This window comes from Narcine bancroftii, chromosome 1 (genome assembly GCF_036971445.1).
Source record: "Narcine bancroftii isolate sNarBan1 chromosome 1, sNarBan1.hap1, whole genome shotgun sequence".
In the NCBI taxonomy this organism is placed as follows: Eukaryota; Metazoa; Chordata; class Chondrichthyes; order Torpediniformes; family Narcinidae; genus Narcine; species Narcine bancroftii.
The window spans coordinates 331588849-331614774 of NC_091469.1; the positions used below are offsets into that span (position 1 = coordinate 331588849).

General features: G+C 46.7%; 2 protein-coding genes across 4 annotated transcripts; one reads left to right on the forward strand and one right to left on the reverse strand.

Moving 5' to 3' along the window:
* Positions 1-6092: 6092 nt before the first annotated feature.
* Positions 6093-16624, reverse strand: LOC138748482 (uncharacterized). Of its 3 annotated transcripts, none has more exons than XM_069908767.1 (2): positions 15303-16624; positions 6093-13852 (listed from the first exon to the last, which is right to left on the reverse strand). In XM_069908767.1, exon 1 carries the CDS (start codon positions 16603-16605, stop codon positions 15919-15921), a length of 687 nt encoding a protein of 228 aa, XP_069764868.1. In that variant the 5' UTR covers positions 16606-16624; the 3' UTR covers positions 6093-13852; positions 15303-15918. The 3 variants fall into 3 exon arrangements, with proteins under 3 accessions (XP_069764868.1, XP_069764869.1, XP_069764867.1); XM_069908768.1 differs by having other exon boundaries at positions 6093-9875; positions 13977-16605; XM_069908766.1 differs by having other exon boundaries at positions 13977-16605.
* LOC138748487 (eukaryotic translation initiation factor 1b) lies at positions 16280-25241 on the forward strand. Its single transcript, XM_069908778.1, has 4 exons — positions 16280-16453; positions 22754-22917; positions 24020-24121; positions 24823-25241. Exons 1-4 carry the CDS (start codon positions 16423-16425, stop codon positions 24865-24867), a joined length of 342 nt encoding a protein of 113 aa, XP_069764879.1. The 5' UTR covers positions 16280-16422; the 3' UTR covers positions 24868-25241.
* Positions 25242-25926: the final 685 nt, after the last annotated feature.

Genomic DNA, 25926 nt, shown 5'->3' on the forward strand with positions numbered 1-25926 from the left:
TAAAGGGGGAAAACAAGTGCAGGTTAGTAATTGACTATAGCCAAACTATTAATCGGTACACACTCCTGGACACATACCCCCTCCCTCGAATTGTGGACATGGTGGAATAATATTGTGCAGTATCAGGTCTATTCGACCATCAACCTGAAAGCTGCATATCACCAGCTGCCAAACCATTCCAAGGACCAACTATATACTGCATTTGAGGCTAACGGTCATCTTTATTAATTCCGGAAGGTTCCTTTCAGTATCACTAACAGGGTTTCTAACTTCCAGAGGCAGATGAACAGAATGGTTAATGAGTATGGGTTGAAGGCTACCTTTCCTTACCTCGATAATGTCACCATCTATGGCCACACCTTGGAAGTCCATGACACCAACCTTCAGAGTTTTCTCCATGCAGCGAAAGCCCTGAACCTCACTTATAACTCTGACAAGTGTGTGTTCAGAACTAAATGTCTGGGTATCCTTGGCTACGTGGTGGAAGATGGCATCATTGGCCCAATCCTCGATTGGATTGCCCCCTGTTAGAGCTCCCTGTTCCCAGGACCACAAAGGCTTGAGGAGATGCTTGGTGTCTTTCTCATATTACGCCCAGTGGATCCCTCAATATGCTGATAAGGTTACCCCCTCCTAAAAGCCACTTCTTTTCCCCTCTCAGCCAAAGTCCAAACGGCTTTTAACCTCCTCCGGAACCACATTGAGAAAGCCGCCATGCCGCAGTGGATGAGAAAGCACCTTTCCAGGTGGAAAGTGACACTTCGAACGTGGCCCTGGCCACTACCCTCAATCAGGCGGGCAGGTTGAAAAGGAAAATGCTGTCAAACTGGCCCTGAAGTCAAGAGGCCTTCCAGACTCACGCTGGCAGGAAATCTTCCCCATGATGCTACATTCCATCTGGTTGCAACTATGTACAGCGACCAACACCACTCCTCACGAGCTCCTATTCATTTTTGAAAGAAGGTTGGCATCAGGAACTACACTCCCAACCTGGCTCACCACTCCTGGTCCAGTCCTTCTCAGGAAGCACGTGAGGAGAAGCAAGACCGACCCCTGGTTGAAAGAGTGAAACTACTCCACGCCAATCCCACGTACACCTATGTGAAGTACCCATATGGAAGGGAGGACACCGTCTCCATCAGGGACCTGGCACCCACTGGAACAGAGCGTCTGTTGCTTCAGGTGCCCTGCGAGCCACAGAGCACATTCTCGCCAACCCCAGTCAGAGGCTCGGGGGATCCGGTTCAGGAGGAAAGTGCATCCCCCTCCTCCATACAGCCGGAGGTCCAGCCTGCCTCTCCTCCCTCACAAAGGGACCAGGAGACCCAAGGAGCCCAAGGCCCTCCAGTGCTTAGGTGCTCCACCAGGATCTCCAGACCGCTTAAATTTGTAAATAACTGTATATTTTTCAAATTTTTTTCTGAATTAATGTTCTTTGTCTTCATCCATCGGCCCTAAATTCTGCAGGAAGGGGTGAATGCAGTGAGATGAGATTCACTGGAGGTGCTTATACTGAGGGCTGGCTCCGCCTCCCAGCTCCATCCCCATCTACCCATATATAAGCCTGGTTTCCTGCCTAAACCCTGAGCTCCTCTCAAGGCCACTGTAAGACCCTACCCTCAGTTCTTCTTTGGCTTGGCTTTGCGGACGAAGATTTATGGAGGGGGGTAAATGTCCACGTCAACTGCAGGCTCGTTTGTGGCTGACAAGTCCGATGTGGGACATGCAGACACGGTTGCAATGGTTGCAGGGGAAAATTGGTTGGTTGGGGTTGGATGTTGGGTTTTTCCTCCTTTGTCTTTTGTCAGTGAGGTGGGCTCTGCGGTCTTCTTCAAAGGAGGTTGCTGCCCGCCGAACTGTGAGGCGCCAAGATGCACGGTTTGAGGCGATATCAGCCCACTGGCGGTGGTCAATGTGGCAGGCACCAAGAGATTTCTTTAGGCAGTCCATGTACCTCTTCTTTGGTGCACCTCTGTCACGGTGGCCAGTGGAGAGCTCGCCATATAACACGATCTTGGGAAGGCGATGGTCCTCCATTCTGGAGACGTGACCCACCCAGCGCAGCTGGATCTTCAGCAGCGTGGACGTTATAAGCTAATAAAAGCCTGTGTTCTCCCTCAAGTCGTGAGAGCTTTTATTTACAATACAAACAGCCCTTCTTCTCCATTACATATTGCCCTCACCTCCTCTCTTCAATCATATAATCCCCTCCTTCTTACACCCCTCCCTTACATCACACACAACTTTCCCATCACATACCCCCTCCCCTCCCCTCCCCTCCTTCACCTCCACCCCTTCATCATTCCCTCCTTTCTATCACTCACTCTCTCCCCTCCATCAATCCCCTCCCTTCCATAACACACCCTCCCCTCCATCACACACCCCTCTCCTCCATCACATATAACTCTCCCTTCCATCATATACCTCTCCCCTCCATCAACCCCTTCCCCTATAGTAAACACACTCCTCCCCATCATCACACACACCCCCTCCTCCATCATTCAACCCTTCCCCTCCATCACGCATCCCTTCACACATATCCTCTGTCTCATGTCTCATCCCCTCAATCAAACTACCTCACCTCCATTACACTGCACGTCCCCTCATTCACATACCCCTCCCCTCCATCCCACAACCCCTCCCCTCCATCATCCACCTCCCCTCCATTACCCACCCCTCCCCTCCATCAACTTCCTCCCCTCCATCACACCTACCCCTCCCTTCCATTACATATCCCCTCCCCTCCATCATTCACTTCCTCCCCTCTATCAACTCACTCCCTTCCAGCACACATGCCTCACCTCCATCACACACCAGATTTCATGGACATTTTCTGCCCACCATTATGAGACTGCTGAATGAACTTGGTGAAATCATGTCACCTTTGCTCTGCCCCAATTGATCTCTTCCTGTAACTCTGTACTACGTTTTTCTTGCTGTACTCTGTGTGGGTTGACGAACTGGACTGCTCACCAAACCAACTTTTTCACTGCACCTCAACTTGGACTTGACTTGAACTTGACGATTTCCCACTGCTGACACAGGGCACGCAGCATGGCACAACATCCTGAGGGGCGCTGTTGTAGAAACCAAACGACTTTGTCAGGCCAGAGTCTCCTTCTAAGTGGCAGAGAACCTGAAAAAGTTTGGAAAGGAATTCCGAAGGCAGCTTTGCGCTCAGTTTTGGTCACAGTGTGTAGAGCATGTCGAAAGAATCAAAGGCTTGTTGATCCAAACCAAGAGTTTTATTAACTAGAAGACTGGAGTGTATCACATGTAAGTTGACCAATCCAGAATGATCTGGTCTGGCTAGGAGCAACCCTTTAAGACCAGCCAGTAGGCGTGGCTACACTCTCAGCCAATCACAATCATCCTACATTACAATCTATACATATACACATTGGTGATAGAATCTGTACTATCACACAGTGCTACAGGAAAGGTGTTGTTGAGCTGGAGAGGGTGCAGTGGATGTTGCCAGGACTTAGGGGTCTGAGCTATAGGGAGAGGTTGAGCAAGCTGGGACTTTATTCCTTTCAGTGTCGGAGGATGAGGGGTGAACGCAGAGAATCTTTTGCCTTGAGTTGGGGAATCGGTAACCGGTGGGGGGGTGGATTTAACAGGAACCTGAAGGGTAACTTTTTTACACAGAGGGTGGTAGGTGCATGGAAGAGGCTGCTGGAGGAGGGGGTTGAGGCAGGTACTAAGTCAATGTTTAAGAATAAATTGGACAGATACATGGACAGGACAGGTTTAGAGGGATGTGGGTCAAACGCAGGCAGGCAGGACAGGTATGGGTGAGAGATTTTAGTCAGCATGGGCAGGTTGGACCCAAGGGCCTGTTTCCACGCTGTGTGACTCTGTGGAGGCCGCAGGGATTCAAGTTACAAGGTTAGAATTAAGGAGGTGCTGAAGGATTATGGGCTGGTGTAGGGCCCAGGGAGGAGGAAAGCTGGGCTGATGGATTTCATCGCGGTATGGACAGGGTTTGGAAGACATGGTGAAGGGAAGGCATGAGCTGAGGTTTCCCTGAATTAGGCTGTGGAACTCGCTGTGATTACTTCATTGCATTTACACATCCATAATTCAACAGGATATTAGTAGAAAACTGTAACATCAGCTTCAGCTCTAGTTTTCCCCACTCTCCTTTTGTTTGGACTCCTGCCAACATTTTCCTCGTACCTTGATGAAGGGACTCAAGCCCAAAACGCTGGTTATGTATTTTTACCTTTGCTACATAAAGGACACTGTTTGAGATTCATTTTGTGTTTTCACTTCAACCACACCATCTGCAGATTTTTGTGATTTACTTCTGGGAGGAAAAAATGCTTACAGAAATAGTAGCATTCAGCTCTTTAACCCAGCTTCACCAACTCATAAAATTATCGCTGATAGTCACAGAATCACACAGCATGGAAACAGGCCCTTGGGCCCAACCTGTCCTCGCTGACTAAAATGTCCTTCTCACACCTGTCCCGCCTGCCTGCATTTGGCCCACTTCCCTCTAAACCTGTCATATCCATGTATCTATCCAATTATTTCTTAAACATTGCCTTAGTACCTGCCTCAACCCCCTCCTCCAACAGCCTGTTCCATACACCAACCTCCCTCTGTGTAAAAGGTTACTCCTCAGGTCCTGTGAAATCTCCCCCCCCCCCCCCCCCCCCATTCACCTTAATACCTTAACCCTATATCTTCTGGTTACCGATTCCCCTATTCTAGGCAAAAGATTCACTACGTTCACCCAATCTACTCTTCTCATGATTTTGTAGATATCTATAAGATCATCCTTCATCCTCACCTGGCCTGTAGTGCACTCCAACAAGGTGATCATGCCTTTCTTGTTCCTCAGCTCCATCCGTACAGCCTCACTAGTGAACCTGTCTGTAATGTCTGACCTCTAATCATTGCTGAGACAACCAAGAATGCAACAGCTCCATCTCTTTTACCCCAGCCCCTGAAGCTTCCCTGAAGCCCCTGTTTCCTGGAATGTTGAGCTGCTGGTCCTTCCCCTCCCTTCAGCAGGTTTCTGTAAGGACTATCATGTCGCAGTCATGTGAGTTGCTTATCCATGGCTCAAGTTCATCTGCCTTACCTGACAAGCATTGAAATAGGCACAATTTAAACCAACAGTCCTTCCTCACTCCCTGCATTTCTCCTGCCCACTAAACCATCCCTCATCACCCTCCATACCAACTTCTAACCTCTCTCCTGCACACGATCCCATCCCCTGCTGATCTGAACCCACCCTGTGCAGCATACACGAATTTGCCTGCCAGGATGTTGGTCCCTCTGGTTCAAATGCAACCCAGCCCCCTTGAAACTGACTAACCTTCTGAAGTGACAGCAAGAAGGAGCAGAATACAGGGATTCTACTACTGCATGAAATTCGAAGCATCTTCTGCTTGGTTTAGCACTTGGGGTTGGCCATGTGGATCCTATACAGAGGTCAAACAGAAAAATCTGCAGGCACCATGGTATGATGGAGGGGAGGGGGTGTGTGATGGAGGAAAGGTGCATATTAGGGAGGGGAAGTGGTCCGAGGGAGGGGAGGGGACATGAGAATGAAATGGAGGATGTGTGTGATGGAGGGGAGGAGTGTATTATGGAGTGGTGGGCAGCGTGTGATGTTCTATGTTCTAAATCATCGGCAAGCTTGGAAACTTTCCATTCCCTTCCCTCCTCCAGTGCATTGATGGAAATAGTAAACAATTGAGGTCCAAGATCCGATCCCTGAGAACCCCACCAGGTACATCCCTCCAGTCTGAAAAGAACCCATTTCTTCCAATTCTGTTACAGCCAGCTTTCAGTCGCTGCCAATGCACTTCCTCCAATACCCCTTGGGATCTAAACTAATACAGCAGCCTCTCACATGTCACCTTGTCATATGCCTTTTGGAAATCTAAACACACAGCATCACTCCTCCGTGCTACATCCTCAAAGAATTCAAGAAAGATTTTCAAACATGATTTACCTTTCTTAACACCCTGTTGACTGAGTTTGCTTATTTTCAGTATTTTCAAACGATTTGTCATATCTTCTTTTATTATTGAGAACAGCAATTTGCTAACAATGGATGTAGAACTAAATGGTCAGAGTTCAAAGTTCAGATTTATTGTCAGAGTACATATATGACATGACATAAACCCTGATATTCTTTTTCCTATGGGCCAGGTAGAATGACCACTTAATGGTAGAGCAAAAAAAAACTGTACTCAAGAAGCTACGTATACATGTAAGCACGGAAAGAAATGTAAACAAAGTGTGCAATGCAGAGAGAAAAAAAATCAATAAAGTCCACAAGTTAGAGTCCTTAAATGAGTCCCTGATTGAGTTTGTTGTTGAGGAGTCTGATGGTGGAGGGGGAGCAGCTGTTCCTGAAACTGGTGGTGCGAGTCTTGTGGCACCTACACCTCTTTCCTGATGGGAGCAGCGAGAACAGAGCATGTGCTGGGTGACATGGATACTTGGTGATTGCTGCAGCTCTCCAATGGCATTGTAGATGTTCTCGATAGTGGGAAGGGTTTTTGTCTGTGATGTCCTGGGCTGTGTCCACGACCTTTTGCTGGGCTTTACGCTCAGGGATATTGGTGCCCCCATACCAGACGGTGATGCAGCCGGTCAGCACACTTTCCACCACACCTCTGTAGACATTTGCCAGCATTCAATGATGTCAACAACCAGCTCCTTGGATTTGGTGACAGTGAGTGCGAGGTTGTTGTTGGTGGACGATTCAGCCAAGTTTTCAATCTCCCTCCTGTATGCTGACTCATTGCCCCTCTTTTTGTGTATCACACACGACTGTGGTATGGTCAGTGAATTTGTAGATGGTGTTATTTGTTGTACCAAGCCACACAGTCGTAGACGTACAGAGAATAAGAGCCAGCAGATTAGATTAGTCATTCTGCCAATAAAATACCAAGCCAATGAAATACAACTAACAACCGACCAGAAGTTAAAAAGTAATGCTAGGTACAAATAACTCCGTGCAAATAAAAACAAGAGCATTCAGCAAGCAAACAGTACTACCCTGCGCAGTGATTTAAGGTTCAGAAGGGTCACAGCCTCGGGGGAAAAAGCTCTTCTTCAGCCTGCTGGTTCAAGAGTGAAACCAGCTATAGTTTTTAAGACATCAGTGTCGAGAAAATGGCAGAAAAATGAACATAATTACTGCCCGTGTGGTCATTAACACCGGGCACCCTTTTAGACTGCAAGTACCTGAGTGCAACAGTCCCGATGATTGGACGTGCAGTAAATGAATGACGGACAACAAATTTTTCTGATGCGATTTAGACTTCAGGCTTCCTCCAAAAGATTGTAGGATAAATAGCGGTGCAGGAATTGAATCAAAATTCCTGTACATTCCTTTTCAGGCTGCCCGTGTAGCGGCAACAATCCTTCATTGTGCCGTTACATGCCTGTAGTCTAAAAACCTGAAGAGAGTCCATCTGCTGCTCCAGCCGTGCCATGTCAGGAACTGCAGCTGAACGCACTTCCAGCACATGGTCACCGACTGGGGCCACTGATTTCCTGCATATTGCAAGAGGAACATTCCACAGCACCAAGTTCTCCTGCCATAAATTATCCTTGAAATGCATCTGTTGCTCCATTCGGAATCTCATTTCTTTGAAGATTACATGTTTTGGAATTGGAATTACTAGAACTTGGAAAGTGTCATCTACACTGTTATAGCACTGAGGGTTGGAGAATGCTTTTTCATCAGGTGGCACTTGTACAAGCAGTTGACAAATAAACTTGAACTTGAAAATCAGACAGGTGCCTGCATAAAAAAGGTGGGGGAGGAGAGGTGAGGAAGCAGGAAGGTGCAGGGGCACAGACTAACAGGCAAGAGGTCATAAATGGAATAAACCATAAGATATAGGAGTAGGTGGGCCATTCAGTTCATCAAGTCTGCTCTACCATTCCAACATAGGGTAATGCATTCTCCCACTCGGCCCATTCCCAGTGTGATGTGATAGGGTGGGGGCAGCTCTCTAAATAGATGGAAGTGAAGGGGGCAGGGAGCTGAAGGAAAGGAGACAGAAGGACAGGGAAAGAGAAGGATGGGAGGGGGTTTACAGAAATTGAAGTCCATGTTAATGTGGCCAGATGATATATTAGGTGTCGTTCCTCCCATTTGCAGATAGTCTTGGTTTGGCACCGCAAGGAGGCCATGGATGGTCATGTAATTTTGGGAATGGTGTGTGCAATTGAAATGGGTGGCCACTGGGAAGTCCCTGTCATTGCAGCAGACAGAGTGAAGGTGCTCAGCGATGTGATCTTCCAGTCTGCGTCCAGCCTCACCAATTTAGAGGAGGCCAAAACGGGAGTACTGAATGCAGTAAGTAGCCCCCACAGATTCATAAATGAAGTTTGCTTCACTTGGTAGCACAGTTTGGAGCCCCAAATGGTGTTGAGGGAGGAGGTGAAGGTGCGTGTGTACTTGTGTAGCATTTCTTGATCACAGAGGGAGGTACCGCGGGGTTGATTAGTGGCAATGGATGAATGGATGAGTGAGTTCCAGAGGGAAACAGAAAGTGGAGTGGGGAGGAGAGGGGAGAGATGTCTGGTGGTGGGATCATGTGTTGGATGCGGAGGCTGGTGAGGTCAAGTTTATTGTCAACTGATTGTACAAGTATAACCCGACGAAACACCATTCTCCGGTCTTTGGTGCAAAACGTGCAGACGCACAACCAGATGCAATACAGGTACTGACAAATAATACATATGCAGGACAAATATTTCATCTATACAAATAAATAAATATTGTTTTGCACAAGTGAGAGTCTCGGATGGTTAGTGTCAGCAGCTCCTTTGGTCCTTCAGTGTTCTCACTGCCTGTGGGAAGAAGCTGTTGCTTAGCCTGGTGGTACTGACTCTGATACTCCTGTATCTCTTCCCAGGAGCAAGCAGCTGAAAGATGCGGTGTGCAGGGTGAAACAAGTCCTCAATGATTATGCACGCTTTCTTCAACAACGTTCCCGGTAGATCATGTTGATGGGGAAGAGGGAGACTCCAGTGATCCTCTCTGTCAAAATTATCAATTTTGATTCCTAATTATTTCACATCTCCTTCTTCTTTTCTTTGGCTTGGCTTCGCGGACGAAGATTTATGGAGGGGTAATGTCCACGTCAGCTGCAGGCTCGTTTGTGGCTGACAAGTCCGATGCGGGACAGGCAGACACAGTTGCAGCGGTTGCAAGGGAAAATTGATTGGTTGGGGTTGGGTGTTGGGTTTTTCCTCCTTTGTCTTTTGACAGTGAGGTGGGCTCTGCGGTCTTCTTCAAAGGAGGTTGCTGCCCACCAAATTGTGAGGCGCCAAGATGCACGGTTTGAGGTGATATCAGCCCACTGGTGGTGGTCAATGTGGCAGGCACCAAGAGCTTTCTTTAGGCAGTCCTTGTACCTCTTCTTTGGTGCACCTCTATCTCGGTGGCCAGTGGAGAGCTCCTACATGCTAACTTAAATGACTGTTTCTTTGATATTCTTCATGGTCAAATTTATTCATGATCTTGCTTTTTTCTATGTTGGCTTTATAGCCCAATATTGTGGTGGTAGCCTTGCCCACTTCAGTCTTCTCAGGATGTACAGTCACTGTTGCACCTTCCTGACAAGTGAGGAGATGTTGAGCTCACTAATTAAGTGAACTCCAAGGAACTTGGTGCTCTCCTCACTCTATTCTACAGAGTTGTTGATGTGCAGTAGAGGATGGTCACTCCTGGTCCTCCTGAAGTCCACGATCACCTCCTTCGTCTTGTCTATGTTAAGATTCAGGTTGTTACTCTCGCACCATTTCATGAGATTTTCCACCTCCTCGCTGTGGTGTGACTCATCGCTGTTGCTGATGAGACCAAGTACTGTCGTGTCATCTGCAAACTTTTGAAATATTTCCTTTTTAGTTTTCCATCAATAAACAAGGAGATAACATCATAGACTGCAACAAAATACACAGATATCTCCCAGCAATCTACATACATGTGGTGCTTCTCCCCCTTCCTCTTAAAAATAACTGAGAGAAAAGAAAGAAAGAGGCTGGGTGTGGTGTTGGTGCTTCTGACAAGTGACCATAGAGGCAATGGAGTCACCCCCTTATGGAATCTGTCTATTGGTAGATCTCCATCTTTTTTATCAGGGTGTGGCTACAGCTGTGCTCCCGTGTATGTCAGATATGTCAAATATGCCATATTTTAACAAAGGTGCTGTGTCGGTTTCTAAGATTATACATGATTTTTTTTCCCATGGGAATACATCTATGCTTCTCAGTAATCCAGTTACTGATAAGAGGGGGTCAGGTTTCCAGGTAATCGCTATGCATTTTTTGCTATGGACAAAGAAGTAAATAAGAATTGAATTTGGAATGTGGTTAATTTGTAGCTTATGTCCATAAGGTTCCCCAGCAGATTCAACGTTGGGTTCGGCAGAAAGGTTACCTCTGTTCTTCTGGTTAGTATGTCATCCAAATCCTGCCAAAATGGGGCTATATCTGCACAGGGCCAGGTTCCCTGCTCCACTCCACACCTGAAGCACATCTCCAGCATCTCCAATTTTGCCTTGTGTATCTTTTGCAGTGTGAGGTAGAACTGGTGCAGAAAGTTGTATTGAACCAGTTTGTATCTTGAATTAATAACTGTTGTCACACTGCCTCTGCACCAATCCGACCAACATCTCTCATCAATTGTGATGCCCCAGGTCTGACTCCCATATCTCTTGATCTGTGTAGCCCCAACTTGGGGCTTTCACCTTGCAGCACCGAGTACATTCTTGATATAAATTTGGATGTGTTTCCCAGTCGAAGCAACCCATCAACCTCACTAGGTGTAGGTGGGGTCATTGTAGGGCCCCACCTATCCCTTAGAAATGACCTTAACTGGAGGAAATGATTAAAGGTCCCATAAGACAAACATATTTACCCTTTAGCTGCTTGAAAGACATAAGCTGTCTCACCTCATAGCAGTCCTCAATATGTCAGATCCCCTGCCAATGCCAAATCTCCAGGATTTCATTGCCCATGTTCATGGCCATCAATTTATTATGAGTCTGTGGCGTCTTTGGTGATATTTCCACTTACTCTCCAATACATTCATTGATCTCGTGGCCAGATTTTAATCAGATGTTTCAGTATGGAGGTTATCCCTTTTTTTGCTATTAATTTGGCATCTTATTTGTTTATGAAATCCTTTGCTGTCCTCTCCCCCATTGCATGCAATCCCATTTGTACCCGAGTGGGTGGATCCCCCTCCTCAAAGAAGGATGCAAGGAACCTTGACTGAGCTGCTAGATAATATTTCTTAAAATCAGGTAACCTTAAGCCTCCCAAGCTGTGTCCGATGTCAGTTTCTTTAAGGCTATCCTGGGTACTTTCCCATTCCAAATGAATGTCCTTATGCTATCATTTAACATCTTAAAGAAGGATCGTGGTAATGGAATTGGTAGAGACTGGAAGAGGTATTGGAGTCCCGGCATCACCTTCATCTTTATGCAGTTAACCCTTCCCATTAATATGATGGGCAGGTCCCTCCATCTCATTAAGTCACCTTCAATCTTCTTCATTATAGGGGGGTAGTTAAGTTCATATAAATTTTCCAGGTTACTATCAATTTTGATTTCTAAGTGTTTCACATCTCCTACATGGCAACTTAAATGACTGTTTCTTTGATATTCTTCATGGTCAAATTTATTCATGATCTTGATTTTTTCTATGTTGGTTTTATAGCCCAATATTGTACCATAGTCCTCCAATGTGATGAGCAGTTTTGGTACAGTTTTGCTGTGAAGTACAGCAACACTTCATCTTCCATTAGATTTATTTTGTGATCTAGCTGGCCCACTCTGGATCTTTCCTGATGGCCTCTGCCAATGGTTCAATTGCCAAGACGAACAGCCCTGGATAGAGAGGACAGCCCTGCCTGCTGGACCTACTGAGGGAAAATGTTAGTGAAATTTGTCCATTCATATGGAATTCTGCTCATGGTTTGTTATACAATGTTCTTATCTAATTAATAAACATTTTGTCCCATTCCGAATTTTTACAATACTTAAAAAGGCCATTCTATTCAATCAAAAGCTTCTCTTCGTTGAGCGAAATTATGTTACTGGATCATGTTTTTTTTGTGCCAAATATAAAATGTTAAATAGTCTGCTCAAGTTATTAGCAAAGTGTCTCTTCCTAATGAAGCCCACTTGATCTGGATCTATCAACTTGAGAAGGTACCAACCTAGCCTATGTGCCTTGGCTATTATTTTGTAATCTGTGTTTTTAGTAGTGAGATAGATCTGCATGAGGGTGGCTTCAACAGGTCCCTGTTCTTTTTAGGTATCACCACAATCATAGCTGTTGAAAAAGATTCTGGGAGAGTCTGTGTCTCCGCCACCTGGTTCACTACACCCATTAACAATGGTGTCAATAGGTCTTTGAATTCCTTATAAAACTCGGGGGCGGGAAGCCATCCTCTTCTGGAGACTTGTTTGTTTGTTACATTTTCAAGGCCTGTTCTATTTCCTCACTGGAAAATGGGGCATCTAATTCTGTTTGGTCCTCCTGGGCCAATCTCAGCAACTCAACCCCTGCCAAGAACTCATCATTTTTATCTAAGTCTCCTGGTGCCTCAGATTTATACAATTTCTCACAATATGTTTTAAGCATGTCATTTATTACTCTTGGATTGTATGTTACCGAGCCTGGCCCGGACTGAACTGCATTGATCATTCTTAAAGTTTGTTCTCAATTGTCATGCTGAAAATTTTATGTGTTTACTCACCTAGGTCATAATATCTTTGCTTGGATCACAAGAGCAGTTTTTCCACTCTGCATGTTTGCAGAGTGCTGTATTTAAGTTTTTTTTAAATCTTCCAATTTGATATTTCTCATTCAATCTCAGGTTTTCCAATTTTGTGATCTCCTTTTCCATGTCTCCACCTCAGGTGGCTTTTTTTAAATACTTTTGGTATACAAAATTATCTGGCCCCTTAGATAGGCCTTTAGTGTGTCCCAGATTAAAAAGTTATTATTAGTTGAAGGACAATTTGCTTCACAAAAAAAAGCAACTTGGCCCCTTATAAAGGTACAGAAGTCTGTTTTTCAACAGCGTAGCATTCAGGCGCCATCTACAGGCATTTGCCTGTTTTTCAGGCATTGTTATTTGCATGGTCAATGGCGAGTGTTCAAATACTAGTCTTGGTAAATATTCAGACTCAAGCACTCTACTTTCCAACTGGGCAGATGTCAGAAAATAATTAATTCTTCGAGTAAGAGGAGTTCCTCTGTCTCCATATGTCTATCAAATTTAAATCTTTCATAAAGGCTAAAGTAGTTTACACTTCCTTGGACCTTGTCAATGTCTCCTCCAATTAATATGTTCTGTTTTCCCTCTGCGGCCTTTAGGAAAGCATTTTGCATAACCTGCTTGTCATCAAAGTTGGTGCATGGAGATTTAGCAGCGTCCATGGTTCCAAATATAACTGGCAGTGTACTATTACAAATATCCTGGCTGGGTCTGTAGCACCACCACTCACCATCACTGGGACCCTTCTCTGTTTTAAAATGGCTACCCCCTAGCCTTAGAGTTAAAGGAGGAAGAGAACACCTGCACTACCTAGGCCTTTTTATCATGCTCCTTTTTCATTAAGTGAATTTCCTATAAAAATATTATATCTGCTTTCAATTTTTTAAGGTAAACCAGGACCCTCTTCCTCTTTATAGGTTTGTTTAAGCCATTTACATTGATACTAATACATTTGATAGTTTTATTCATTTGTATTTCTGTGTCTTATCTTTTCGCCTCCACAGCGCTCCCATTTGTTTGTCTTGAATACTGCCCTCCTCATGCCTCTCCTTCATTCACGGTCTCTCCATGCTAACATCCACACGAGCCATAAAGAGAAAGAAGAAAGTGAAAGTAAAAATGAAAAGCGCTCCCCCCACCTCTCCATAAGCAAACCCAGATAAAATAAAATAAACCTTTAAAAAACCCAATATACCAAGGTTGGCAAGTGAAACATTCAAGATATCCCCGTCCTCTTCTCTCTGCTCCTGCGCCATCTTCCCTCCTATTTTGAGTCCTGTTATCTGCAAGCTTGATGATTCTGTTGGAGCTGGATCTGGCGATGCAGTTGTAGGTCAGTAGCGTGAACAGGAGCTGGCTGAGCACACAGCCCTGAGGTGCAGGTGCTCAGCGTGACGGTGCTCCACATTCTGCTACTAACCCAGAGAGACTGTGGACTTTCCATTAGGAAGTCCAGGATCCAGTTACAGGGAGGGTTGTTGAATCCCTGCAAGGACAGCTTCTCCACCAGGCTCTGGGAATGATCGTATTAAATGCCGAGCTGAAATCAATAAACAGCAACCTTGTGTATGAGTTGTCGTTCTCCAGGTGGGCCAGGACAGAGTAAAGTGACAAGGCTATAGCACAATCTGTGGAATGTTTTATTCTATAGGTGAATTGAAATTGATCCAGTGTCTCTGAGAGGTGTGCTTTGGTCACCAGGCACTCGAAGCATTTCATAATGGTGGAGGTCTATGCCTCACGGTGGTAGTCATTGAGGCCTGTTATTGTCACTCTCTTGGGTACCGGGATGATGGTGGTTGTCTTGAGCCCTGCGGGAATGATGGATTGCTGCAGTGAGGTGTTGAAGATGTCCATGAAGACCTCCATCAACTGGTCTGCGATGTCTTTCAGTACCTGACCAGGTATGTTGTCTGGTCCAGCCATCTTGTGTAGGTTCACCTTGGATAGGGTTCTCCTCACATTGGCCATGGCTATGCAGGCGGCCCGTTCATCAGGGGGACATGGAGCTTTCTTTGGCGTCATCCTGTTCTTCCTATCGATCCGTGGTTAGAAGGTGTTCAGTCTGTCCAGAAAGGAAGCATCATTGTCTTTAGTTCGCATGGTTGACTTGTGATCCATTATAGTCTTGATCCCTTGCCACATGTGCTTTGTGTTGCAGGTGTCGCACAGCTGTCTATAGATCTTCTGTGCGTACCCCTGCTTTGCCTTCCATGCTAGGTGAGGACAAGGGGAATCTTTTTTTTCATCTTGGTGTGGAGGGGTCCTGGGCAGATGTGTGGGAGATCGAGGTCATGTGGTTAGATGATGGTAGTAGAGGGAAAACTATGTTGCTTTTAAATTTTAAACATTAAAAAAAAATTAAATGTAGACATATAGCACGGTAACAGGCCCACGAACATCTGCTACCCAATTACATCCAACTGAGCTACAACCTCCGCTATGTTTTGAATGATGGGAGGAAACCATAGGACCCAGAAGAAACCCACACAGACACAGGGAGAACGTACAAACTCCTTACAAAAATGTGGGATTCGAATCCTGGTCTTGATCGCTGGTGCTGTAACAGCGTTGCAGCGATGTTAATGCATCAGTTGGATGAGGTGTTATCCCTCCAATTTGCAGATGGTCTCAGTCTGGCATTGCATGAGCCCTGCATATAGAGGAGAACACATGGGGAACACCCCTCCCGATTCACCAGTGAAATATTGAGGATGAGGACAAGTTCTGCCAGCTAGAGGAGGGGGTAGTAGGCAGGGGGATGGGGGGAAGGGAGAACTGGTTTGGCTACTGGCGAGAAATAAATTAAATGCTTTGAGGCCTTTGTTAAGGGGGATGGAGTTGTATAGCAATTAGATGTGCATGCTAAAGATTGAGGCGGTTGAGAACAGGGAACTGGAAGTTGTTGAAATGATGGAGTAATGATGGAGTAATGTTGAAATGATAAAATGAAGTATCCCAGATATAGGTGAGGAGGGACTGGATTAGGGGAGGGGGATATAAAATGGTGTCGAGGTAAGTGGATACCCGTCAGTGGGCAACAGCAAGCGGAACAACTGGATTTGTGGATCTTGGGTAGGGTTTGGTGAGGGGTTGGGAAACAATGAAGTGGGAGTCCGTGACCGGCAATGAAGAGTTCAGAGATGGTGCTTGATACAGTGGCTGGATGAGTTTTGGTGGGGTCCTGTGGAGGGGTGAGTAAGAGGAGTCTGAGAGTTGTTGGGTTCTGGCCAGCTAGACGTCCGTGCGCCAGGCCACAACAATACCACCCTTGTCCGCGGATCTGATGGGGAGGTTGGGATTCGTGTGGAGAGAATGGAGGTCCAGGTATTTCGAGGAGGTGAACCTGAAAATGAGCGCACAGTATGGACTACAGATCCCATGATGCTCAGCGTGCACTCATCCTGTAACGTCACCCGTGATGCCCATTGCAGCTCCTCTCCCCTCCCACAGGGCGGGACTACAGGTCCCGGCGTGCAGCGCGCCGGGCGGGGCAGGCGGGCAGCGGCCATTTTGTGGTGTTGCGCGGTTGCTGACGGTGTCGTTCGTTTCTTCTCTCCCAGCTGAAAGCAGTGCAAGTCGGTCAGCAGCGGCAGCGCCACCAGCTTTTCCTTCCCCACCAGTCTTGTTACTAATATCGCATGTCCACTATTCAGAACCTCCAATCTTTTGGTGAGTTGCTCGCCTGCCCATTGCGGTTGGCCGGGCGCCTCGGGCGGCGGCTCTTTGCCCAGCAGAAGGCCCGGGCAGCGGCGGCCCAGGCACGGATCGTCACGTCGCAGCGGTGGCCGATGGCGGTGCAAAGTCGCGACTGCCGGATCCATGGCCGAAAGTGCGGCGGAAAATGGCGGCGGATAGGAGGAAGGCGGGGGCGAGTGGGGTGGGAGAGGGGGGGAGGGAGAGAGGGGGGGGAGGGAGAGAGGGGGGGAGGGAGAGAGGGGGGGAGGGAGAGAGGGGGGGAGGGAGGAGGGAGAGGGGGTGGGGGTAGGAGGGAGAGTGGGGGGTTTAGGGGAGAGGGGATAAGGGAAGGGGGAGAGCGGGGTAGGGAGATGGGGAAGGGGAGAGGGGGTAGGGGGATAGGAGGGTGGCAGAGGGAAGAGAGGAATTAGGAAAGTGAGAGGGGGTTAGGGACAGAGTGTGGGAAAGGGAGAGTGGGGTAGAGAGAGTGGGGGAAGGGGAGAGCAGGGGTAGAGAGTGGGGAAGGGTAGGGAGAGGGAGAGAGTGGGGAAGGGTAGGGAGAGGGAGAGAGTGGGGAAGGGTAGGGAGAGGGAGAGAGTGGGGAAGGGTAGGGAGAGGGAGAGAGTGGGGAAGGGTAGGGAGAGGGAGAGAGTGGGGAAGGGTCGGGAGAGGGAGAGAGTGGGGAAGGGTCGGGAGAGGGAGAGAGTGGGGAAGGGTCGGGAGAGGGAGAGAGTGGGGAAGGGTAGGGAGAGAGTGGGGAAGGGTAGGGAGAGAGTGGGGAAGGGTAGGGAGAGAGTGGGGAAGGGTAGGGAGAGAGTGGGGAAGGGTAGGGAGAGAGTGGGGAAGGGTAGGGAGAGAGTGGGGAAGGGTAGGGAGAGAGTGGGGAAGGGTAGGGAGAGAGTGGGGAAGGGTAGGGAGAGAGTGGGGAAGGGTAGGGAGAGAGTGGGGAAGGGTAGGGAGAGAGTGGGGAAGGGTAGGGAGAGAGTGGGGAAGGGTAGGGAGAGAGTGGGGAAGGGTAGGGAGAGAGTGGGGAAGGGTAGGGAGAGAGTGGGGAAGGGTAGGGAGAGAGTGGGGAAGGGTAGGGAGAGAGTGGGGAAGGGTAGGGAGAGAGTGGGGAAGGGTAGGGAGAGAGTGGGGAAGGGTAGGGAGAGAGTGGGGAAGGTAGGGAGAGAGTGGGGAAGGTAGGGAGAGAGTGGGGAAGGGTAGGGAGAGAGTGGGGAAGGGTAGGGAGAGAGTGGGGAAGGGTAGGGAGAGAGTGGGGAAGGGTAGGGAGAGAGTGGGGAAGGGTAGGGAGAGAGTGGGGAAGGGTAGGGAGAGAGTGGGGAAGGGTAGGGAGAGGGAGGCGGGGAAGGGTAGGGAGAGGGAGGCGGGGAAGGGTAGGGAGAGGGAGGCGGGGAAGGGTAGGGAGAGGGAGGCGGGGAAGGGTAGGGAGAGGGAGGCGGGGAAGGGTAGGGAGAGGGAGGCGGGGAAGGGTAGGGAGAGGGAGGCGGGGAAGGGTAGGGAGAGGGAGGCGGGGAAGGGTAGGGAGAGGGAGGCGGGGAAGGGTAGGGAGAGGGAGGCGGGGAAGGGTAGGGAGAGGGAGGCGGGGAAGGGTAGGGAGAGGGAGGCGGGGAAGGGTAGGGAGAGGGAGGCGGGGAAGGGGAGAGCAGGGGTAGAGGGAAGGGGGAGAGCAGGGGTAGAGGGAAGGGGAGAGCTGGGGTAGGGGGAAGGGGAGAGCAGGGGTAGGGGGAAGGGGAGAGCAGGGGAAGGGGAGAGCAGGGGTAGGGGAAGGGGAGAGCAGGGGTAGGGGGAAGGGGAGAGCAGGGGTAGGGGGAAGGGGAGAGCAGGGGTAGGGGGAAGGGGAGAGCAGGGGTAGGGGGAAGGGGAGAGCAGGGGTCGGGGGAAGGGGAGAGCAGGGGTCGGGGGAAGGGGAGAGCAGGGGTCGGGGGAAGGGGAGAGCAGGGGTCGGGGGAAGGGGAGAGCAGGGGTCGGGGGAAGGGGAGAGCAGGGGTCGGGGGAAGGGGAGAGCAGGGGTCGGGGGAAGGGGAGAGCAGGGGTCGGGGGAAGGGGAGAGCAGGGGTCGGGGGAAGGGGAGAGCAGGGGTCGGGGGAAGGGGAGAGCAGGGGTCGGGGGAAGGGGAGAGCAGGGGTCGGGGGAAGGGGAGAGCAGGGGTCGGGGGAAGGGGAGAGCAGGGGTCGGGGGAAGGGGAGAGCAGGGGAAGGGGAGAGCAGGGGAAGGGGAGAGCAGGGGAAGGGGAGAGCAGGGGAAGGGGAGAGCAGGGGAAGGGGAGAGCAGGGGAAGGGGAGAGCAGGGGAAGGGGAGAGCAGGGGAAGGGGAGAGCAGGGGAAGGGGAGAGCAGGGGAAGGGGAGAGCAGGGGGAGGGAGAGGGTTGAGACCAGGAATAGGGAGAGTGTGGGGGGGTGGGTCAGGGTTATGGGCAGACAGGCAGCCGCCATTTTGTGGTGTTGCGGGGTTGTTGACTCATTTGCTCCTCCCAGCCGAAAGCAGTGCAAGTCGGTGAGCAGCGGCAGTGCCACCGGCTTTTCCTTCCCCACCAAATCTTGTTACTAATATCGCGGCGGCGGGATGGGGTGAGACTGGGGTTAGGGAGAATGTGGGGGTAGGAGGGAGTGTGTGGAAAGGGGAAAGGGGAGAGTGGGGGAGAAAGGAAAGTCGTGTGGAGGAGACTGCAAAGGAGGGAGTGTGATAGTTTAGCCCTGTCAAGGTACAAGAAGTACAACCAAACCACAAAGAACAACACACAGAGAATTTAAGTCACGCTAGCGGGAATGAGTAGTAATTAGGGTTGGGTAGACAAGGTCACCTCCCTAATACTGTTGAACCTCCATTCAAAGTACAAGGTTACAGAGAACAATATTGAAGGCATTTTGCTGCATATGATTAAGTAACTATTCTTTTGAGAGTATTGTTTCAGGGGATATGGGGAGAAGGCAGGTAGGTGGAGTTAGGTCATAAATTAGATCAGCCATGATCTTATTGAATGGCAGAGCAGGCTTGATGGGCCATTTTTGGCCTACTCCTGTTCCTACTTCCTATGTTTCAAGCTGAGGTGTTAAAGTCAAGGTTTGCTCCTTTCCAAAGACAGGAAAATGGTTATCATTGATTGGCTTTCTATAATTAAAGATGGATTTGTGGCAGACATGATCAAAAGGGTTCTTTAAGACAGTGTTAGCCTCGCTCTTTGTAAATAATTGCTTCCCCAGCGATCTCCATATTCATTATTTTGAACAGGGTTAGTTGAATTCTAGACACTGAACCAAAGCCATAGGTGCTGTTGGTCATTCTGCAGGCTTTTGATATTTCCACATTCTGTTTGACAAGCTTGTATTGCCTGCCGTCAGCTGTTTTTGGGCAGGAACCCGTTTGTGAATGGGCTGCATCTGACAGCTCATTATGTATAACAGCAGGTAATAGTGCTATTGTGTACAGAGTACCAGGGGATGGTTGTCTGGAATGTTAGTTGCAGCTGACCTGTGTGGGGGTGCCAATACCTATTTCTTAGTAATTCATAGCAGTCATTTAAAAGTCTATTCATAATACAGTTATAATAATTGTTTTGAAATAGCCAACATCTTAACTCTTATACACAGCACATTCATTTCATTACATTGTCAACCAATACCACACCCCTGTTTATCATGGAAATGATAATTAACTAAATACTAAATAATGTGATTGAAGCCATACGTTTTTAGTCATTGGAGTATGGAGAATAGTAACTATAAAAGAACCACATTTTTCAGTTCAGTCACTCAAAATGTCTTTTTCTCAGCAGTGGTGGTGATTCTTTTGCAGTTAGTATAGTGGATCCACCTGGGATTTCCCTTGACTTTCAGTGCAGTCGGTGTAGAGAGAAGTACTTGGGCAGGTCCTTTCCACCGTGGTTCCAGCTTCTTTTGTGGTCACAGTTGTGAATAAGCACAAAGTCCCCTGGTTGGATGGTAGTGTCGCCTTGTTCTTTGTGTACTGGCTTCTGGGTCGTGATAATCTGTGAATGTAGAGCTGACAGCATGAGGATTAGGTTCTTTACATACTCGATCATTCTCTCACTTAGGGCATGAAGGTCAAGGGTCACCTGCACGCTGGTCTCTGCTTCCCATGGGGTGCGCAGGGGTCGACCATAGATGGTCGCCGCTGGAGTCAAACCAGTGGATGTGTGTGGGTTTACCCTTATTTTGTATAGTGCCAGTGGCAGGACCTTGACCTATTTCAACCCTGTCTCCTAAGTCAGCTTTGCTAACTTTGTTTTTTTTAAAGCACCATTGGCTCTTTCTACCACCCCCCTGCTGCCTGGGGATGGTGGACACAGTAAAACCGCTGTTTAATTTTAAAGTGATCACATATTTCTAAGTGCAGCTACGAAGTGAGGCATGTCTGAACTGATGATATTTGGAAGTCCAAATCTGGAGAAAATCTCTTGTTGGATTCCCACCATTGTTTCCAGAGTAGCATTAGTGGTGGGTATGGCTTCGATCCATCTGCTGAAAAGAGGAATTACTATTAAACAAAACTTATAATTCTGCACTCTAGGTAGATCAATTAAATAATGAAATCTATCTAGAGTATCGAATGGCTGTTGTGGCATTGGAGTAACTCCCTTCATACATTGGTGCTTTTCCTGGGTTGTATCTTTCACACATAACACATTCTGATACCACCTTTAGGGCTTCTTGGTTGAAAATTTGGTGCCACTAAGCTTGTTTAGCCATTTTTACCATTTCCTCCTTTCTGGAGTGTGTTAATGAGTGTATATACGTTAGGAATAATGGCAAGAAGGTATCAGGTACACAGACTTGTCCAAGAGGGGTGACCAAAGACCAGTAGTAGCACCTATTGTGCACCTCTATAGTTTCCATTCATCAAGTTGCTCTGCAGGGTTGTCCCCCTGCATTTTGATTATCTCTTCTATGCTGCCATTTTTCATTTCCTAACTTTTTTGTTAATTCCGCTGATAGGATACGGTATTGCTTACCATGGTCTGGATGGATGTGACACATTGTGTGCACTGGGTACCCTTGCATTTGTCAATAGTCTGCCCCATTCTCTCAGTCTATTTCCCAAATGTGTGCCAGACGTCTCAACTGGCATGGGAATATCCTTAACTGGCAGGCTACTGACTACAAGATATCGTTGCGCATCTGTTTGTCTTAATACCAGTACCCCTGCTGTTTGTGACAATTTTACAGAGTCTGACTGTTTCAACTGGCACAGACTTTCTTAATACCAGTATTAAAAGAAACTCGTTTATAGTGGAATTAGTACTGGATCTGAGTGGTCTCCCACTTCCTGGCTGCTGCTTTCAGCAGGAAAATTTAGTCAGTTTAAACTGCTACCGTGAAGCTGGTAGGTTCCAAATAGTCAAGTATCGTACTTTACAATGGTGTATCACCTTGTGTCCAAATAGTTTAAAATTGACTTGGTTGAGACGCAACCAGCTGCCCAAAAACGATACCCAAGAGTCAGATAGTATCCTTCCACTGATAATATGAAGTGAAACACTACTTAAACATCAACACTAATTTCAGCATAAGCCCTTGTTACCCTATGCACATGGAAGAGGAGGAGGGGGCTGCCGGGGGGAAGAAGAGGAGGACAGCGCTGGGGTAGGGGGAGGGAGACAGGGCAAAGGAGGAATGCGCTTGGTGGAGGGAAGAAATGGAGGCAGCACCGGGAGTGGGAGGGGAATCAGGATGGAGCATGTTGGGGTGGGAGCAAGGAGAAAGTAGTGCCCTGGGGTGGGTGGGGGTAAGAGAAATGAGGATATGGAGTGCATCTGAGATGGGAGGGGATCTTGTTTTGCTACTGGGTTGAGGTAGTTGGGAATGTGGAGTGGAAAGTTGGCATACTGAAAGGGAGAGAATTGGCAGAAGGTGGAGTGGAAGGAGTCTGCTGGGGTGGATCTGAAGGTTTGCACCAGGAGGGAGAGACTGTTTAGTTGAGAGGAGTGAAGGTGGGGTTACACTGGAAGCTTTGCTGCTTAGGGCTCCTCAATTTGTAAATTTATTAGTTGTGTATCTTGATGTAATTCGTAAGCACTTGCTGGTGTAATTTTCATTCAGCACTGTTAACAGGCCCTTCCTGCTTATGGACCTGTGGAGCCTAATTACACCCAATTAGTTTACAGTCCCCATACATTTTGGAGAGGGAGGAAACCAGAGTGCCCGGAGGAAACCCTCGCAGATGCAGGGAAAAACGTGCAAACTCTTTACAGACAGTGCCAGATTCGAATGCGGGTCACTAACCTTGCCATCTGGATTTTAAGGTGATTTTTTAAAAACCCTTAATGTTTTGCAGACCCCTTTGCTGATGCAACTAAGGGTGACGACCGCCTCCCGGCAGGGACAGAAGATTACATCCATATAAGAATTCAACAACGTAACGGCAGGAAGACACTGACCACAGTCCAAGGCATTGCCGATGATTATGATAAGAAGAAGCTTGTGAAAGCATTTAAAAAGGTATTGTTTCTGCATTAAATCAGTTATACCTAAAAAATGTTTGTCTTGAAGCAATATTTTAAATGATTCACAAACAAGGGATTTTTGTTCCCTGTAGGTTTCTCACCATGTCACATAACTGCCCTGAACTTTGCGGAATAAATGTTGCTCTTTTGTCCAGTTGTCAGTTCCATATCCTCAAACCTACCAGAATAATAAATTGGAAGCAGCTTCAGGACAGCCATGAAAAAGACTGGTTTGACATAGAGGTTCCACATTATCGTCTTGTTAAATTTGTGATGGACAGTGAACGCTTATATAGGACACCTGGATTGAAAAGGTCCTTAATTTAAACTTGTATTTGTTTTACTTGTTTGTTGACACATGATTGGTTTGAATTGAGATGCTTGATCTGCAAGTCTTGAGCAAGATTTGGTTTGCAGTTATTGCTTAAAAAATTTTGTTTCCTTCCTAGAAGAGATTAGCTCATTTTCTTTGGCATAAATTAGGGTGTGAAGTTAGCATGTGAGGGGTGTTAATTTTCTTAACTTTTCCAGATGTCTTGGTTGGGACTGTCTTAAGTCATTTGTACACTGACCAGCTAATGGAGCTCCAGAAACCTAGGTCATTGTACGCGTGGCTGGAGTGGGTGTTGGTGGGAATGTGCAGAGTGGTCGCAACACTTTGGTGGGCTGAAGGGCTGTGAGACTTGAGTATTCAATCTGGGCTACATTTGTACCAAAAAGAATAATGCTTGTCATTTTAATTCCAGTTCAGCCAGCGTTGTTTCTGTGTTTGCAAGTTATAGCATAAACATTTCTGTTCCTGCTTGAATTTCTTAAAAATTAATTTAAGGTGATAATATGGAATATACCTTTGATTTTTCTTATCGATGTTCAAGCTAAATTTGGCATTTTGTAGTAGTTCAACTCATCTTGTAGAAAATCTTAAGGGAACCTATTTTTATGGAATAATATTAAGATTGTTTAAAGAGTTAAATAAATAAATATAACTTTGTTTTGAAGGAGGTTAATGCAATGTGGTTTCATTTGAGAAATGGTAACTATTTCAATCACTTGGTGAGGCATTTGGAGTAATTGATAAATCCCAACTTTTTTTTTAGAAATTTGCCTGCAATGGTACTGTGATAGAGCACCCTGAATACGGCGAGGTAATCCAGCTTCAGGGCGATCAGCGGAAAAATATCTGCCAATTTCTGCAGGAGGTAGGATGCTGTTGATTGTATTCCAACAGGAATGTCTGAAATTAGATGTGGCATTAAATCACCAACCTTGAGATCTGTTTCAACTTGTAACAAATCTGAAGTTTTTGTAAGTTAACAGGATACACATTTTTTTGTACAGTAAATCAATGGGGTCCAGAATTTGAAACCTAAAACAGTCGCTCAAAAATATGAGAGCATTATTGCATATAGGAAGGTCCAATTAATCCCATTTCCTTGATCTTCCTCCATAGTTTTTTCTTTAATTTACTGACTGTAAGATTATTAAAATTACTTCCATGACCCAGGGTAGAGAAAGATGTACTGTAGGTCAGAAAATAGCATTGTTATAGGTGTATGTGGCTGTTTTGCTCAACTCCAGCCTGGTTTCAGTTAACAATCATGGTTCAGTGCTCTGGTTAATGAATCATAGCTTCCCATACTGTGAGAAATTTGTGTATCTGCTTTCTTCTCACATTCCCTGTTGTATTCTGGGACTGCAGACCTTTATTAAAATCAAGAGGACTAATTATTGGCATGCAGAATGTGCACCACCCTGCCACTGGAAAATTTGATTACAGTTATAAAATTAGATCTCCCATTCAAAGTAAAACAAGTACAAAAACTTCTGCCAAAAGCATCAGATTTCTTGGTCCCAGTACATGTCTGATTTTTTTTTCCTTTCTCCCATGTTTTGCTCACAGGTTGGCATTGTGAAGGAGGAACAGTTGAAAGTCCACGGCTTCTAAAGGATGTGCTTATCAGCTGAGGTTTCTTGTGTGTAGCTGGTTCTCCTTGTATTTGTTAGCTAATATATAGGTATACATATACTATGCAGAAATGAATTATTGCAGTAAATGGACTTCCCATGTGATTGGATCTTCAGAATTTAACTCCGATATGCATGATAACAGAGAACGTATTCTATTTAGGCCGGTAACTCATAAGAAAACCACTATAAGATGGTAACAAAATTGCAAACATGTATATTTAGCACATTTCCAATGGAAATGTTTAGTACTAATTGTTCTACTTAAACTTTCCTGATTTTGAAGTTTTTGTTGTATTAAAACCATGTATGTTGTATCAGGCAATTAACAATAAACCAGCTATGTATTCTGAAGATTGGAATTATTAATTTGGAGTGTTGACTTCCAACCAGTGAGGATTGTTTTGTTTTTATTTCAACATTTATAGTTTACTGTCACCCTGTGATGGTTTAAAAACTGAATAATTTGCATTATGTGGCCATTTCACCAACCACCTATCACTTTACAACACTTGCAGCTCTGTTGGGGCCTGTGGTACGGTTCTCTCTGACTTCCTGAGTGGAGTCAATTCAGTCGCAATTAGGATCAGAATTTGTCTTGAATGTGTCAAGTAATTTGTTGTTTTGCTGAAGCATCACAGTGGAAACATAAATCATCTTACAAAATAAATAAAAATAGTGCAAAAAAAAGACAGTCAGGTAGTGTCTATGGTTCATTCTGATGGCAGAGGGGAAGAAACTGTCCTTGCTGAGTCCTTGAGGATAGAGGCTGCTTTCTTAAGACGCTGCCTCTTGTAGGTGTCCTTGGAGTGAAAACTGGTGCCAGTTATGTCACAGGTTGAGTTAACAACACTGGAGTTATTTTTCTTGTCCTGAGCATTGGCATTTCCAATTAATAACAAATTGTGAAAAAGTTCAGGAGATACTAGTTTATTTATATCGCACATTAAAGCAGCTCACGTTGACCAAAGTGGTGTACAGATCATAAATTACATCTTGAGCAGCTATTTAAAATGCAGTATAATTGGGTACATACAAA